This window comes from Antechinus flavipes, chromosome 4 (genome assembly GCF_016432865.1).
Source record: "Antechinus flavipes isolate AdamAnt ecotype Samford, QLD, Australia chromosome 4, AdamAnt_v2, whole genome shotgun sequence".
NCBI lineage: Eukaryota > Metazoa > Chordata > Mammalia > Dasyuromorphia > Dasyuridae > Antechinus > Antechinus flavipes.
The window spans coordinates 128,056,390-128,074,186 of NC_067401.1; the positions used below are offsets into that span (position 1 = coordinate 128,056,390).

Below are 17,797 nucleotides of genomic sequence, written 5' to 3' on the forward strand. Positions count from 1 at the left end.
ACATTATAAAAAGTGGAAAGCTCTTGAAATAAATGGACTCCATTTTTCCATCATCCTCAGGAGTCCCACCTCATCACTTCTCCTCTAGGAAGATATATTTTAATCACCCCGGTGTGGGGGCTCTAGAAAGCAATGGTATGTTTTGTCATCCCAACTTAGTGACTCTAGAAAGCAGGACCCAACATATACAAACACCCCATAACTGAAACAATAGTTTCTATTTTTATAGAGAAGCAGTATGGTATAATGGGTAAAGAGTTGGCTTTGCCAATTCCAATAGACTTTTGATGGAATATCCATCTGTATCCACAGAGTACTATGATAAGTGATGTGGGTTAAAGCATAGTGTTTTCACCAATTTTTTTGTTCTCTCTTGTGTTCTTTTCCCTTTTGTTCTGATTTTTCTTGTGTAGCATGATGAATATGGGAATATGTTTAGAAGAACTGCACATGTTTAACTTATATTGGGTTGCTTACTGTCTTGGGGAGGGAGAAGGAAAGGAGAGAGGAAGAAATATTTGGAACACAAAAGTTTTGCATGGGTGAATATAGAAAACTATCTTTGTGTGTATTTGGAAGAATAAAATATTATTTTTCAAAAATAAAAAAAAAAGAGTTGGCCTTGAAGTCAGGAGCATCTGGGTTTCAGACCTGCCTGATAGATACTATCTGTATGACTATAGGCAATTCACTTAATCTTTCAATGTCTGAAGCAATATTCTAGGACTGTAATTCATAAACAAGTGTCTGGCATGTATCAATAGAGAGAATTTCTACATCAGAAGTTCTCTAGTAATAAATTCATAGATCTGGACCTGTGTGTGCAATCACATGTTTTGTAGGGATTTCCAGTTAAAAAACACATACAGTATAATTACATCATTACACATAATATCATTTGATATTCATGACAGCCTAGTAAAGTTGAAAAAGGCAGACACAGTTTAATAGATGGGTAAAGTGACATTCAAAGAAATTAAAAGTAGCTTGCTACTATTCTGGTACAGTCCTTTATCACCTCACCCCTAGACTATAATAGCCTGCTTGTAGGTTTCCCTATTTCAAGGTTCATTCCACTCTAAACTATTCTCCATTCAGCTATCAAAGTGATTTTCCTAAAGTGCAGGTCTGGCTATGTCGCCCCTCTCAGCACCCCCCAGAGGAGGTGCTATCCTTCTATCACTTCTAAGATCAAAACTAAAACCCTTTGCTTGACATTCAAAGTCCTTCCAACCTCCTCCTATGTGTTTCCAATTTTCTCACATATCACTTCTCTCACGTACTCTTCATTCTAATAACTCTGATCTCCTTGCTGTTTTATGAACAAGAAATTCCATCTTTTGACTCTGAGCATTTTCTCTAGCTGTCCCCTAAGTCTGGGACGCTCTCCCTCCTTATCCCCTTCTTTGTCTTTTCTTAAGTCCCAGCTAAAAACCCATTTCAATAGGAAGATCTATTCAATCTCTGACAATTATATTGCCTTTCCTCTCTTGTTTATTTCCTATTTATGTAGTTTGTTTGTATATACTTGTTGGCTTGTTGATTCCCCCTCCCCATTAGATTGTGAATTCTTGAGGACAAAAACTATTTTTTGCCTCTTTTTGTATCCCCAACATTTATCTCAACCCTTTAATACAGTTGGTGCCTAAAAAATGTTTATCAACTAATTTGACCTTTGTCATAGATTTTTAATATTGGCAGGTTGGGCATAAAACTCAAGTTTTCTAACTTTACATTTAGTCCTCTTTCCACTATAACACACGTTGCTCCAAGTTTTAAAATATTTTTACCAAAATAATAATATCAATAATGGTATCATTTATCACTTTTAGCTTCAAAAGTACTTTGCTTACATGCTTTCATTTGATTTTCTAAATAACCTTGAATGGTGGGTATTATCAATCAATGAGCAATCATTTATTAAGCTCCTGTTGTTTGCTAGGTATTGTGCTAAGTGATAGGTATAGAGAAAAGAATGATCTTTGTTTTCAGAGTTCATAGTTTGAAGGAAGAGACAACATGTAATTAATTAGATCCATGTAAGATACATGCAGAGTAGGTAAGTGAATTCTCAGGGGAGAAGACACTGGCATTATCATATGAGGAAATAATTGTGTGGCACAGTAAAAAGAATGATGTTTTTGAAGTGAAAGGACGTGAGGATGTGCCATATACTCCCCGAGTGATGTTGAACAAGTCACTCCCCATCTCTGGGTCTCAATTTTCTCATCTATAAAATGAGTAGGTTAAGATTTTGTTACTTCCTTTCATCTCTAAATCTATGATCCAGCTTTACAGTTAAACAAACTGAGAATCAGAAAGATTAAATGATTCCCTTAAATTGAAAATCAGAAACTGGAGGGCTAGTTTATCTGACTCAACCTGAATACCCCAGGTCACTTTATCTGAATTCAAAGCACAGTTCTCAAATTTCAGAGCTTGTTGAATGTAATGTATATCTGTATACTTTAGAAGAAGTGGTCCCTGTCTCTATAGATCTTTCCATACTCTTACTCTGACTGGAATGTCAGAGAGAAGTGTTACTTAGGGGCCATACAATTTCTTGAACCAACTTCTCTTTACAATTCAATTCTCAAACTCTGTTGAAACTTCCAAGTTGCTCCTTAATATATTTCCACTTGCTCAAGTGTGCTGGGAGGGTTGTCACAGATCATCTGTGCACATCATTAGGTACACATTTTGCCTCTCATTTAGAAATTGTCTAGGTACTGAAGGGGAGAATCACAGCATCCCCCTCAGGGCCTCTAGACTCCCTTCACACTGCATAACTTATAAGGGGGCTACTTCTTTACCTATGAAAATAGAGGAAAACAGGTCCCAGGTTGTCTGTTGGGAGAGGATGGATATGATAAACCCCTGGAGAGTCACTGCTCCCACCAGAGAACAGGCTTCATCCCCCAAGTGGGATTTCTCTTCCAATGACACAACAGTCGCTTTACTACCATCTGGCTCCATTGGCAAAACTCATCGAAAGTGCAAAAAGAAATAAGATTATTTCAAACACAGGGAAAACTCTTGGATCTCCCTCCCTTATTCGTTGCTAAGAACTTCACTATACCAGGGTATTCCTTTGCTCAGGGTGCTATCCTTGCAAATGATTAGTCAGATATCAAAAAAAAATCATCAAAAATCAAGTTGCATTATTACAAAAGAATTATTCAAAGAACATGTTGATCAATGTAGTTACAAATATCAGAGCCAGAGTAATAAAAACATCATGTTATAGTAGATAGAAAGTTAGCCTCATAGTCAAAAATTCACATATTACTAGCTGTTTGAGCCTGAGCAAATCATTTAAGCTCTTATCTGTAAAATAAAGATACTTAGATTTGGTGGCCTCTAAGATCCCTTCCAGCTTTAATAATATGATCCTTTGAGATTCCTTAAAACTACAAATTGCAGAACAAGAGGTAATCTGAATTGATAAGAGAGATTTTTCTCTCTGGGAATTCCCCACACCACGGAAATCATCAATCTGATCCTCAAAAATAATTTATTTGGAGAACATTTATCCTGTTTCACTGTCTGGCTTTTAATTTTCAAATTTTTAATTGAATACTTTGGACAACGATCAATACAGTTTCTTTCTCCCTTGGCAATGAACATAGGGGTTCAGTAATCGACAGTGGTGGGTAAGACATGTTGGATGAGGCAAGCAAAAGCTCAGTGTGAAGCTGCTTTAAAAAATGAAGTTATCCTTTTTTGGCTGAAGCATCATAAGCTTGAGCTCTTTTTTTTCTCATTTTCTCCCTTTATTCTCATTGTATTTTCTCTTCTCTTCTCTCTCTCTTTCTCTCTCTCTCTCTGGTTCTCTTTCATTCCCTCATTCTCTTATTTTGTTGCATTCATTGTCTTTATCTTTGTCTCTCCCTCTCCCCTGCTTTCTTTCTCCATCCCTCTCTCCCCTTCTCCTCCTTCTCCCTCTTCCTCTCTCTCCCTCCCCTCTCTTTCTACCTCTCATCTCCTTCTACCTTTTTTCTCTCTCCCTCTCACTTTGTAGTTTCAGCAGTTCACTAGGCAATCTGCCTCCCTAACTCACTACTCTTGGTTTGTCCCTATTACTGTGAAAAGCATTTTGTGATACCAGTGCCAGCTGCTGTTATAGCTCAGAGAACCTACCAGCCCCCAGGAAATTCACTTACCAACAGCTTAGAAGAGACAGCCTGGGTTTGGGCCAGGCAGAGCCAGATGGTCACTGGGGTTATTAAAATCATGCATGTTGCCAGAAAACCTTTGTAAAAAAAATTTTAAATGGAACCCTTAATTCCTATGAAATCCCCTCATTTGAAAAAGACTTTGTTTCTAATCATCCATAACATGCATTGCTGTTGATCCTCATGAATGTGATGTATGATGCCCTTTTTAATGCCACTGTTGTTGTTGTTTTTTCATCTTTCCTGCCAGGTTCAACTAATCCACTATAATCATGAGTTATATACAAACGTCACAGAAGCTGCAAAAAGTCCAAATGGATTGGTGGTAGTTTCTATATTTATGAAAGTAAGTATCCTATATCTATTTACTCCATTATCTATCTTCTCCCCAAACCTAAAAGAATTGTGGATTCCCATAATATTCACTTGATATCAGTTGGATTATAGAAATATTCAAATGAGTCAAAACTACTTAAATTTGACAAAACTTTATTAAGCCCCTACCATGTGCCAGGCATTGTTAATCAATGGAGATATAAAGACAAAAATAAAGTAATCCCCGACCTCAAGGAACTGATGTTCTAGCAACAAAACTAAACAATAGAAGACATCTAGATCCTTATTAGTACAAATAATGGATACCACGAAGTGGTTGTATTATTCCAGTTTTCATTGCATATTTTCACTGAGCTGGAACCAATGACCACATTTTACAAAATTACAACTGCAAATTTTCAAATTCAAATACAAATGACTACTTCAAGGAATTCATCATTTGTTAACTAATAAGGACCTGATTGAGGCTGTTTTGTTTTTTATATCAGAATTGATGGGAAATGAAGTTTTTCCTAAAGATATTTGGAGGCTCCATTTTAGAAAACCTTTAATTTCCAGGGCAGACTATGTTTAAACTCTCAAAATAAAAGGAAGAATTAGCATAGTACAATAGAAAAATTACAGACTCTGAAGCAGAAGTCTATCATTTCTAAAATGTATTATTTTCCAGGCATTGTGCTAAATACAGAGGACACAAAGAAAAACAAAAAACAGTCCCTGCCCTCAAGGAGCTTACATTCTAATGAGAATTACAATGTGCAAACAATTATATGTAAATAAACTATATATAAGATAAACCTGAGATAATTCATAGAGGGTCCTAGAATTAAGGAAAATCAAGAAAGACTTGTGAAATTTTTCCTGGGACTTGAAGGAATCCAGAAAACCTAAGAGATAGAGATAAGGAGAGTAAGCATTCCAGGGAGGGGGAATAATCAGTGAAAATGCCTAGAGTCAGGAGATTCATCTTTGAGGAACAGCAAGGCTAGCATCACTGCAATAAAGGATCTGGAGTGAGGGAGGGGGACAGGATAGGACGTAAGAATACAGGAAAAAGTACTGAGCAGGTTAAGAAAGGTTTTAAAACTTAAAAAGAGCATTTTTTATTTGATCTTGGAGAAAATAGGAAACTATTGGAGTTTTTTTTTTTTGTTTTGTTGTTTTTTGTTGTTGTTTGCTTGGGTTTTTTTTTTTTAATAGTAGGAACTTGACATGGCCAGAATTCTTCTTTAGGAAGACCATTTTGCCAGCTGTGGAGGACAAACTAGAATAGAAGCTGAGAGATCAGTATCTCAATAATCTAGGCATAAGGGCAGGAGCAGAGTCAGAGGAGAGAAGAGGCATATACAGTAAGTATTGTGATGATAGAAACAAGGAGTCTGGCAACTGATTGGATATGGGAGGAGAGTGATGGGCAGTAAGGAGTGAGGAGTTAAAGATGATACATATTTTAAAAGGTCTAAATGACTGGAAGGATGATGGAACTATTCATAATAATAGGGAAATTAAGAAGATGGGAGAGTTTGCAAGGAAAGATAGTGAATTTAGTCTCAAACATGATGAGTTTAACATGGATTTAACATATCTAGTTTGAAATGTCCATTTCAATGAGGTCATGAAGGATGTAGCTTGAGAAAAAGCCATTGAATTTGGAAATTAATGCATCATTACTAATTTTGGTAATTGGTAATTTGGAAAAGAGCAATTTCAATTGAATAATTCAATTCAGTAGGTATTCACTAAGTGCCTAAGTAGTATGCAAAGTGCTAGGGTTGAGGAGAGAGAAAGATAAGAAGGGAAGGGAAGAGGGAGAGAGGAAGGAAAAGAGAAGGGGAGTAGGAAAGACAGAGAGAGAGCAGGGAGGGAAGAAGAAGGAGGGAAGGAGGGAGGAGTAGTAGCAGGAAAAGGAAGAAGAAAAGGAGGAGGAAAGGAAGAGAGAAATGACCACATATTCATAATTACTGCCAAGTTATATATTTTTCTTATTCTCAAAGTATCAGATTTAGAACTGAAAGGAGCTAAGGGATTTTTTTAAATAAGGAAACTGAGGCCTAGAGAGCTAAAGATCACAGAAATAAATAACAGACCTGGAATGCAAATCTAAATCCTTTGATTTCAACTTACATGTTTTTCTCAATATCATGATAGTCCATGGTGCCTCTCAATACTAGCTCAAATAATAATTACCAGGAATACCAGATTACTGATGTTCCAGCCCCATCCCTTACTTAGTACTCCATACCAAGCATCTCCCCATCTCTTTAAGAACTCACTAGGATAATCCCCCTAATTCCCTTCATTCCCCATCCCCACAAATTTCAATTCATTTTTATTCTTAAAATAAATTTGTGCCACACATAGGAGTGTGGGATTTGAAGGGCAGAGTTTCAAACAATAAGCAAATGTGTCACTATCCCAAAAAGTTAGTAATCACTGCGAGACAGACCATAACCAGAGCAAGACAACTGAAGTCACTGACAACACATTCTCCTTCATTAGTATAGAAATAACTGAGTTTAGCTTTCAGGAGAAATTAGTTTAATTGGGAATCTGTCAGATGATATTTTCTCCCTCAGATCTACCCAAAGAAGAGTAAATTCATGCCTAGCCTGACTCTACTCTGAATCCTACCCAATTCCTCCTTTTCTCTGGCAACAACTTCTCCAATAAAAGCCTCAAAATGTCCCAAAGCCTTTATCTCTTCTCTGAAGACCAGTGTCCTGGGCTCTCTATCTCCTCCCTAAGGAGAATATAAGGGTCTCTTCCTTAACATGGTCTCGTATTTAGGATTCTCTCCCCCTTTAGCATTAATTGTCATTAAAAGTTCATTTGAGAGTGAACTTAGCCCTGCTTGCCCTAGGGAACATTTTGCAAAGCTCATTCAGTGTGCCCATATCACTAGTTATTGCTCTGCTGGGAGATTGGGCTTTCTTGTTCCAAGTCATTAGAGGAAATGCACAGAGTGGAAATTTGAGTCCAGTTGAAATGCTAATCAAAAGAGAAGCTACCATCCAATATTCTCATCTTTTTAAGTAGCCAAATTCCTAGAAACCAACATTAGATTTATTTACTATAAGACCATTATAAGCTGACAAATATTTAGAAAACTAGAAGATAATCAGCTAAAGTGACATTATTTCAGGACATCCTCTAAAAGATATATTTATGATGGATTCTCCAAGCCTGATTTTATTTAACATCAGTTTCTGGCTTGTTCTCAGATGCTATAGTGCAGTTCTGAATTGATAAAAAGAGCCCTCTGAAAACTCTATGGTACCCTGCCACAACCCCCACCACTAATACATTATTAGCATTACCTTTCCAAATCTACACTTTATCCAAAGAAGAAAAGGGACATTGAAGTCAGTGTGAGACAATGGAAAGAGTTGGATTTGTAGTGAAAGCACATGAATTCCAACCCCAACTCTCCTATGTTATCACAGGTGTCAATGGCACCAGATAAGACACTTCAACTTCCCTGTGCCCCAGTTTCCCCATCTATAAAATTAGGGTGCTGAATTGGATAAACCTTAAGGTCACTTTCTAATTCTAAAATAATGACTATATGAACTCAACAGATATACTGCCACTTTTCAAAGTTAAATTCATAAGGAAATTCTACCTTCTTCCAGATAATCCAAATGGTGCTACTTCTGAAAGTACCAGTATCATCTCCCATCCTAAATTGCTGCATAACATAGTAGGAAAAGCACTAGCTATGTGGAGTGAGAGGACACTTATATCCTCAAATCCCACCTATGATACTACCTGTGTAACTTCAAGTCACAACCTCCCCAGGACTCAGTTTCCTCCATCTGTAAAATTAGCAAGTTGTATTCTGTGGTCTCTGCTGTCATTGATTTGATCTCCCTAATGATATTTTCTAGGCAGGATAGTATTGTGAGAATAGCACTAAAGCTGAAGTCAGAGGCCTTGGATTTTAATTCCAGCTACTTCCTCTGTGACTTTTCTTTCTCCAGAACCATAATCCTCAGGGCCTTTGAAAAAAAGCAGATCAGAGAGAAAGAAAATCAGATTTAAATATTCCCAAATGCTAGCAAATACAGGCAAATTCTTATAATACCAGTTTAGCCCCTAACTAAGCCATGGAAAGCCATTTCATGAACTTAATCAGTGGATTCTTCCTTGTTCTGAGAACCTTCTTATCTGGTAACACTATCCTTTACAAAGGGGGCAGTTGTCTTTTGTTTCTTTTAACCTATTTTAGAAACCTCTCCCACAGCCAAAAATTTAGACATCCACTTGTGCTCCCTGTGCAATTGGAAAGACAAGGGATGGAGAGAATGGCCAACTCTTACATATTAACATGAGCTGTCCCTGCTGGTTGCTTTATTTGAGATTTCTTGGCACAGCTTATGGCTTCAACCTCCCTGGTTTAGAGCCCTGGTTAGTAAAAGTCACGTCTGTAATCTGGACATTCACTATGGCTTATGGTGATTGATCAGCTTAGAATACAGCATTTTTGCTTGCCAAATTGATGATGTATTTAACAAGCAAAGAGGAAATGTGTTTGCAGAAACATGTTTTTCCTCTCCTATAGGCCATTTTCTTCCACCACATCCCCAGATTACTGTAATGGGCCTCCTAGCAGCTTATATGTTGATTGGTAAAAAAAAAAAAAAAAAAAACTTGTTCCCTGGCGCAAATAGCTACTGGAGATCAAGAGATCAAGTGTACTTGCTCCTGTTTCTAATTGGTCAGAATGAACCTCACGGCCTCACTTGTTCTTCCAGGATTACCTCTGAGTTTTCTGCATACATCGGGTCCAACCAGAGCACACTACTGATTCTTCTTGTCATCATCAAGCCTGTTCAATTCCCATTTATTAAGGGGCACTTTTCTAGGCTATAAATTATCCAAATAGAGAAAGAGTAATATCTATTAATTTAATGTAATTATAAGTAGCCTCCAGAAACATCGTGGTTAGAGGACTGGCTTCGATAATCAGAAGACTGAAGTTCAAATTCTGTCTCTGATATACATTGTGTGAACCTGACAAATCACTTAACCCATCAATGCCCTTGCTGATTCATTAAAATTTTAAAATGCCAGTCCCTCATTTGTTGGAGAAAGTTTTCACACTGGGATTTCCTATGCCAATGAAATCATAGTCCTGATTTTATCAAAAAGGGCGGGGGGAAATAGAGACAAAGTCATAAATATTTTTTGTTATTGCTATTAACTATTGCCTTTTTAGGGGACGGATAGATGGTGCAGTGGATAGAGCATCTGTCCCAGAGACAGGAGGATCTGAGTTCAAACACAACTTCAGATACAACACTTATTATCTACGTGATTCTAGCCAAGTCACTTAGTCCCAATTGCCTTGGGGGAATTTTTTTTTAAAAAAAGAAAAGCTATTGCATTATTACTAATACCTATGAGATATTAATCATTATATTCATCCTTGGAAGTATAAATGAGATGATAACAGATTTTAAAAGTCTTTTAACCAAACTATGTACAATATTAATGAAGCATAGGGTCCATTATTCTAAGGCAGGTCTAAGAGTAATCAGAAAGGAGAAAGAATGTTAATGGAATATTGGAAAATATTCCAGGAAAATAACCTGCTGATGTTTTCTTAGAACAAATAGATCTCATTTATCTAAGTAATAATAAAAGTTGACAATAGGTTATATAACTAAAGTGAGGTATCTTTCTGAGGGTGAAAAACTTGTAAGCATACATTGAAAAGCAGTCACCTTTATATAAGCCAGATAAATCAATGAAAAAAAATAATCTATTAAACATCTACAGTGTGCAAAGCATTGCACTAAATCTTAGGGACAAAAATCTAAGAGAAGTCCACATTCTAAGAGGGAAAACAATCACAAATGGAAAGTTTCAGTTACACATTAGATTGAACGGTCCTGTGGTCCTTAAGGTAAAAGAATTAAAACAGATTCTAATGTTTCTCTGATGTTGAATAATTACACAGTGTCATAGTCTTTGATGGCAAGAACTTTCCTTACTAATTCTACAGTAGCTATAGCCAGTACACCTGTGGGAGTAATTGTTAGGATGCATGTTCATAGGAAGTGCTTCCCAGAATGATGTCTAAAAGCATTGGACTGAAGGTCTTATAAAATTGGAAGATTATGGAGAAAGTTAAGCCTATAAAGTTAACTGCTCATGACTTGGAACTCTAGACAAAACTTGAATGGTAGAATTGGAAAGGTTGGAATAAAATGAGGTATGTGCTTATCTGTGATATTCATTTATGAATATCCCACTAACCCCTGCTTTACCCTCTCTATCTTCCCATATACTTCTCCTAATGACCAAAGGAAAATTTAATTTGACTCTAATCCCACACCATTAAGTTGCCATTTAATCTCACACCAAATACATATTTTAGCCTCTTGTCAATGCTTGGCACCAGTATATTAAAATTCACAAGTTTTCTCTGGGCACTTTTGAAATTTATTCCATTGTTCTTAATCAGTTTATAAAGGTCTCAACCCAAAAGTATAATGGTAACTAGATATTCAGCATACAGTGGCCCAAAGTGTCTTTGTGGAACCATAGCATGTTTATCATGAATTGTAAATGATATTTTTATTTCTCTCTCGTTAGGGTTGTGTTGGGGTAGAACATGAATTCTTAACTTTTTTAAATCATATATTCTTTTGGCTATCTGGGGAATCAAAATAATGTTTTTTTTAAATATGTTAAATTATATATACAAGTTTATAAGATATAAATTATATTGAAATATTTATGAAAATTTTAAAAGCAAATTTACAAACCATAGGTTAAGAACCTCAATTCAGAAAGTAATCTATGAAATGCCTTTCAAATAGCTGAAGGGCAACCCATAAGGGAAGTGACATTTGATTCTATGCTCACATGTCTTTGAAAAGAACCCGAGTTGGATGCACACATTTCTCAGGTGGGCAGAAATCTATCTCTGCCAAATGTCCCAAAATTGTTTTTTTTGTCATAGGATCATGTATTAGAGATAGAAAGAAGCTTGGAGGCCATTGTATCTGGTGCCCTCATGGAAATTGAGACACGAAAGCTTAAATACAAAGGGATACACAATTAATAAAAGCATGAGATAGTCTCTTTAACACACTTCTTCCTGACCCCAAGTTCAGGATCCATACAGTATACCATATTGCCAGTAAAAACAACAGAGAGAGAGAGAGAAGAGAGAGAGAGAGAGAGAGAGAGAGAGAGAGAGAGAGAGAGAGAGAGAGAGAGAGAGAGAGAATGCTGCAAAGAAAAACAGAAGGAACATAATCAGTGAAATTTCTAAACTCAAAGTTAACCTAGTAGACTCATACTGTGACATCCTCAATCCTTAAGATAGATCTATTTTTAAGATAGTTAAGTCCCAATTACTAAACAGAAACATATAATGGAATAGAGAAGCCAGTGCAATGAGGAAGAGTTGCCTACATGTCAGGAGAGCCACATTCAAAAGTGTCTGTCCAGGCAAGTCCTCTGTTTGGCATTTAAAGCTCTTCATGATCTAGCCCCATCCTATTTTCCTGGTTTTCTTGCACCTTACCTCTACCTCTTTGGTTTCCTTGTCTTTATTCAAGACTCAGTTCAAATCTAACCTTCTACAGGAGACCTTTACTAATCCCTTAGCTACTCATGCCTCCCACTTAAGATTTCTCTCATCTACTTATCTAATAAGTATGTATCTAGTTATTTTCATATTGTATTCCCCATTAGATGTGAGCTTCTTCAGGGGAAGGACTAGTTTGCTTGTTTTTTTAAAAAAGAAAAACTCTCTCTACATCGCCAACATGGTGCCTGACACATAGAAAGGGCTCAATAAATGTTTGATAACTGAGTTCCTGACATTCATGGAATGTTCTTCTTTAAGCATCTCAAACCTAGCAATAGACACAGCAGCCTTGTTCTGTTCACCAAAGTAAAAAGGGAATATCACACAACCTGTGGATATGAAACAGAAGTAACAGGAACCTCAAAATATAACTTCCCTGTCTTCTCTAAAAATTAGAGCTGTCTATTTTTCTGTGAAACCCTTTGATGGCACTATTGTCAGGGAAAGTAACCCATGGCTAGGTTAGAGGTAAACTGTATATTCCTTGAAAGCAGAAACGATGCCTAATGCCATCTTCATATCTCCCCATTATAGTATCGTCTCTCCAGTGACTTGCCTATAATTCAGTGAATCTGTAACTTCATCCCTAAATATAAACTATAAGCCCTTCATTCCTGCATGATTCTTATGTCTTTCCATAAATATTTTCCACAAATAGAAGATAGACCAAACACCCTAGAAGTTTCTTTTTGGCTCTTTTGATATTTTGTGGATACCAATACAACTCTCAGGTCATACATTTGTCAGCTATTTTTATTCCACAACCATTCTACAGCCTTTTTAGGTTCATTTATCTTCAGGTGATTTTTACATCATTTTACATGTTTGTCATTATTAACAACTGGTTGGAATTTACTACTTAGATCCTTTTAAACAATTCACTGGACCTCAGGTTCATCATCTGTAGAATAAGGGTTTGGATTAAATGATCTATGAACTCTATAGCTCTGATTCTGTGTGCTAGGCTTTGTAGCAGGAATTTGGAACATAAAGACCAAAATTATGAAAATGAACAGTACTTCAAGCAGAGAATAAAACATATATTCATAAAGCACAACTTGTACAAATTTGGAAATGAAGAGTACTAGCAACTGAGGGATCAGGAAAGATCAACTATAGGAAATAACTGCTGTGCTATGTTTTGAAAAAAGTTGTATTTCAGTGGTGGAAGGGAATTTCACACATGGGGAATAACAGGTGCAATAGGCACAAAAGTGGGAAATGGAACACTGACTACAGGAAAAACTAACAGGCCAGTTTGAAACAAAGAGCACACAGAAGAGCATTTAATATATATTGACAGAAAAACTAGGTGCATCATTCCCATTGCCTTTTAGGACAACTGAAATGGTGACTTTTCTGAGTCACAGATATTCTATGATCCATAGCCATATACTCTCATCAGGAGAAAATGAATGCTAAAGAAAAGGGCTTTTGCATCAGTGAGCAGTTTGACATCCTTGAAAGCTTTGCATGTAATAGACGTTTAATAAATGGTTGAATTGAATTGTGCTGAATTGAGGGACATCTTGTTCTAGTGGACTGGATGTGATGGATACTCATTCCTGATAACAATGTGTCTGTTATGACAAGATTCCATTACCTTTCTTACCTGTAACTTGGAAGAGATCTGCTTCCTTCATCTCCCAGTGAATTCCAGATGTATCAGGGTTCATCTCTGACCTAAAACCTCCTTCTTTCCTTGTTCTCTCCCCCTAAATAAATGTTCTCATTGGAGATACTTATCTTGTGACAATCTAGATTAAGTCATTAATTGTGTTTTTCCTCCATCCTTAGGTTTCTGATTCATCAAATCCATTTCTTAATCGAATGCTAAACAGAGACACCATCACAAGAATAACGTATAAAAGTAAGTCCAGTTTCAGGTCCTTTAATGACAATCATTCTGAATGTCTTGAGTTCTCTTATCTGAAGGCAGAAAGTTTCTGAAAGCTTCTTGCAGCTAACTGAGCTTTGAATTCCATTAGAAATCACTGTGATGAACCAGTTTGCCAAGGGGTAGCTTACAAAGAACAAAAGTCACCAGGACATTGTTTTCACCCATGCCCATCTGGTATGATAATTATGATAATGATGATGGTCATCATTATTTTGGGGTGTGGTAATGAGCTGGGGAACTATGTGTTGCCTGACAAGTTCAATGACATTGCTTGGCCAATATTCCAAGTCCCACAGATTAATGTACAAATACCACAAAGTATCACTTTGAAAAGTAGTAAGCAAGTACTTGGACAGAACCCAGACATCTTCAAGTGGCTACAGTGGGACTGGGTCTTTTTCTCTAAGTATGAGAAATCCTTTCAGAGATTTTTGTGTATGTCCCTGAAACTTTGCTCAAGTGTATTACATATAGAGGAGGCTTCTTTTCCTGACTACATGACTCCTCATAGCCACAGTAATCTACCCAAATGTTTTCCTCTCCAGTTACTCTGAAGACAAAGGATGGAAGCATCCTGTTGCTTCACCTCACAGTCTCAGAGGAAGGAAGAAAAGTGGTTTCTTTATGTACTTGATCTCACAATAACCTAGAAAGTTGAGAAATATTTGCAAATTTGTATAGATCTGGGGGAGGGGAGGTTTGAGGGACAAGTATATCTAGCTTCTAGTAGAAGAAAAAACTCCCAAGTAGTGACAGATTTGGGATATAACTGTTCTGACTCCAAATATCTATCTTGTTAGTTCTCATGTGATTTTATCTGCCATACCTATTCAGCAGGGTTATTATAATGATCAAATGAGATGAAACCTAAAAATATGTTGAAAACCTATAAGTGTTCCGTAGATGTCAGCTTTTGTTATTGCCATTACTATTATTATTTTGTGAAAGCATTTTTAAGCTCACAGGAATTTGTGGCAGAGTGAAAAGAGCACTGAAGATTAAAATTCCCTTAGGTCCCTTCTAAAGGTAGCTAGGGGACACTATGGATAAAATGCTGATCCTGAAGTAAAGAAGACCTGGAGTTCAAATCCAATCTCAGACACATACTAGTTGAGTGACCTTGGACAGAGCATTTATCTCTGTTTGCCTCAGTTTCCTTAACTGTAAAGTAGAGATAATAATAGCAACTACCTCCCAGTTTTGTTATGAGAATCAATTAATATAATATTTTTAAGAGTGCTTAGTATATAGTAGGCTTCTAATAAATGTTGATTTCATTCCTTCTTTTCTGACTCTAACACTGTAAATTTATAAATCAGACCATTGAGATAATGGAAAGAGAACTGAATTTGGAATCAGAAAACTTGAATTTGAATCTTGGCTCTGCTTGTTGTGATAACTTAGGCAACTCACTTGGGCCTCATTTTTCTCAGTTTTTGGTAGAAAGGAGTTGGACTAGATGACCTCTAAACATATAGAGCTTGGTCTCTGATCTCATTTAAAGGGGACAAGAAGATGCTTTCCTCTTATGCAACTGGTTGGGTTCTACTCCAGGTCATGGCTTCCCACAAAATTTACCAAGCTAGCTCATCCCACAGAGAATATGGCAAAGGCTATAGATAGGAAGTCCTAAAGAAGAAAGGAACCAGAAGTATTTATGGATAATCCAGAGTCAATATCCAACATCAAGACTACTGAACTATGAGGTAGAAACATAGTGTGTTAAGAGAGTTTGGGGGGATTTACTTAAGACACATCATCCAAGTCAGATTGCAAGTTTCAATAACAATTTCATAGAATAAATTTAGAGTCAAAAAAGGACCTTAGGAAGCCTTTAGTCTAATCTTCTCCTTTTTACAGAGGAGGGAACTGAGGGCCAAAAAGATTCATTGATTTGCCAATAGATTTGAACCCAGGTCATTTGACTCCAAATCAGATTTCCTTTCAGGACTATGAATCTCACAACTTCCTAACTTTTCTGCCTTTCATTTTCATTGATATGTGTATTTTTATTTATTTATTATTATTATTGCTGAAGCATTTGGGGTTAAGTGACTTGCCCAGGGTCACACAGCTAGCAAGTGTTAAGTATCTGAGGTCACATTTGAACGCAGGTCTTCCTGACTTCAGGTCTGATGCTCTATCCACTGCGCCACCTAGCTGCCCCATATGCATATGTTTTTTAAGACCATGAAAGGCTATCCTTATCTTATCTCCTATAGTATTTGCTGTCAGCACCAGTCTGGCATACAGTAGGAGCTTAATAAAGTCTTATTGGCTTGACTTGGTTATAGCTAGAGAACTCCCACTATCCTTGCTCCTCTTTGTAGAAATTATTTTTACCTGTAAGCCTTGCTGGGTAGGTAAGGTGAATGTTTTCAGGGTCCATTTGTAGAACCCATAGGAAACTATCTCCTTTTCTTCCTTCCTCCCTTTCCTGCTTCAGTGCAGAAGACAGATCTATGAAGTACAGTGTAGATAGGCACTATTTAGGCAAAAAATCAGGTTATTCAAATAATAACTCTATTCTTTCCTCATCAGTATTCCTATGCAATCCTCTTTAACTATACATAAAGCATAGTCAGCTGAGGGGGATTTTTCTGCCTCTTATGTAAATAGCATATTTTATAACCTCCCATAAAAGATTATTATATTTTAACTTTTTGATTAAAAAAGCATGAAAATTAAATAAAATGTCTTCAGATAATTGTGAATTTGTAGTTTAGAGATTGTGAAAAGCTGTGAAATTACATAAAAAGCTCCAATACATAATCTAACAGATTGCCAACCACCAAGTCAATGTTATCTGGATAGTTCTTCCTTTTCCTAAGCACTGTTATAATTACTATTAAGTGGTGTGACTGTTAAAGATGAAAGACTCAGCAGGGCCTTTCATTAAGTTTTAACTCCATCTATTTTAGATATCCATGAGGAGCACTGCCTTCATGCATGTTGGGGAAGGAGAAATAGGGGAGTGTGGAGAAATGGAGAATGGAGAAAGAGGAGGGGAGAGGATTTTACTAAGTTTTGTGCTATATACTATAGCATGGTAATTCAAAAACTCAAATTCTTTCATTTTAATTTATTTAGTCATTCATTTGTCATGAACTAATTATGTATCAACTGTTTGCTGAGTCTTATATTAAGACCCTGAGGGAAACACAAAGTATGACTCAATTAAAGTGAAGTACTTCTGATTATCCGCTTCCTAATGAGGTCCACTGATTTGCTATGTAGATCTGTCTCACTGCCTCTACTATAATTAATCATTAGTAAAAATATTGAGTTTGTTATTTTTTAAGAAGGGGTGTTAGATAGAATGTTTCTAGTCTTAGCTTTGCTATTTATAATTTGGTGACAGACGATAGAGCATGGGACTTGGAATCGGGTCACCTGAATTCAAATCTTAACTTCAGATACTTACTAGCCCTGTGATCTTGGGCAACTCACTCAACCTCTCCCAGCTTCAGTTCCCCCATCTGTAAAATGGGGATAATATTCACACTTATCTCTTAGGGAAGAGGTAATATTTATAAAAGCACTTTTTAACTTTAAAGTATATATAAATGCTAGCTATTATTTGCCAACCCACAACCTTGAATAGATCATTTTAACTGTCAGATTCTCCATTTCTTCAAAATAATAATATTTAGTTCTTTCTGTTTGGTTCATGGGGAAATAGAATCAAATGATTGGTTGTATGTAAAAGGATTTTGTAAACTACAAGATGTTACACTAAGAGATTCCTATGACTAATTATAATTCTAGAGTGAGTATAGC

General features: G+C 36.5%; 1 protein-coding gene across 1 annotated transcript in view; it reads left to right on the top strand.

Annotated features, from left to right (window-relative positions):
* Window positions 1-17,797, top strand: part of CA10 (carbonic anhydrase 10) — a 657,942-nt gene that overhangs the window by 602,815 nt on the left and 37,330 nt on the right. Inside the window, exons 5-6 of the mRNA XM_051994265.1 lie at window positions 4,426-4,521; window positions 13,915-13,987. Of these exons, the coding sequence (XP_051850225.1) occupies window positions 4,426-4,521; window positions 13,915-13,987 (169 nt within the window). The remainder of the gene's footprint in view (window positions 1-4,425; window positions 4,522-13,914; window positions 13,988-17,797) is intronic.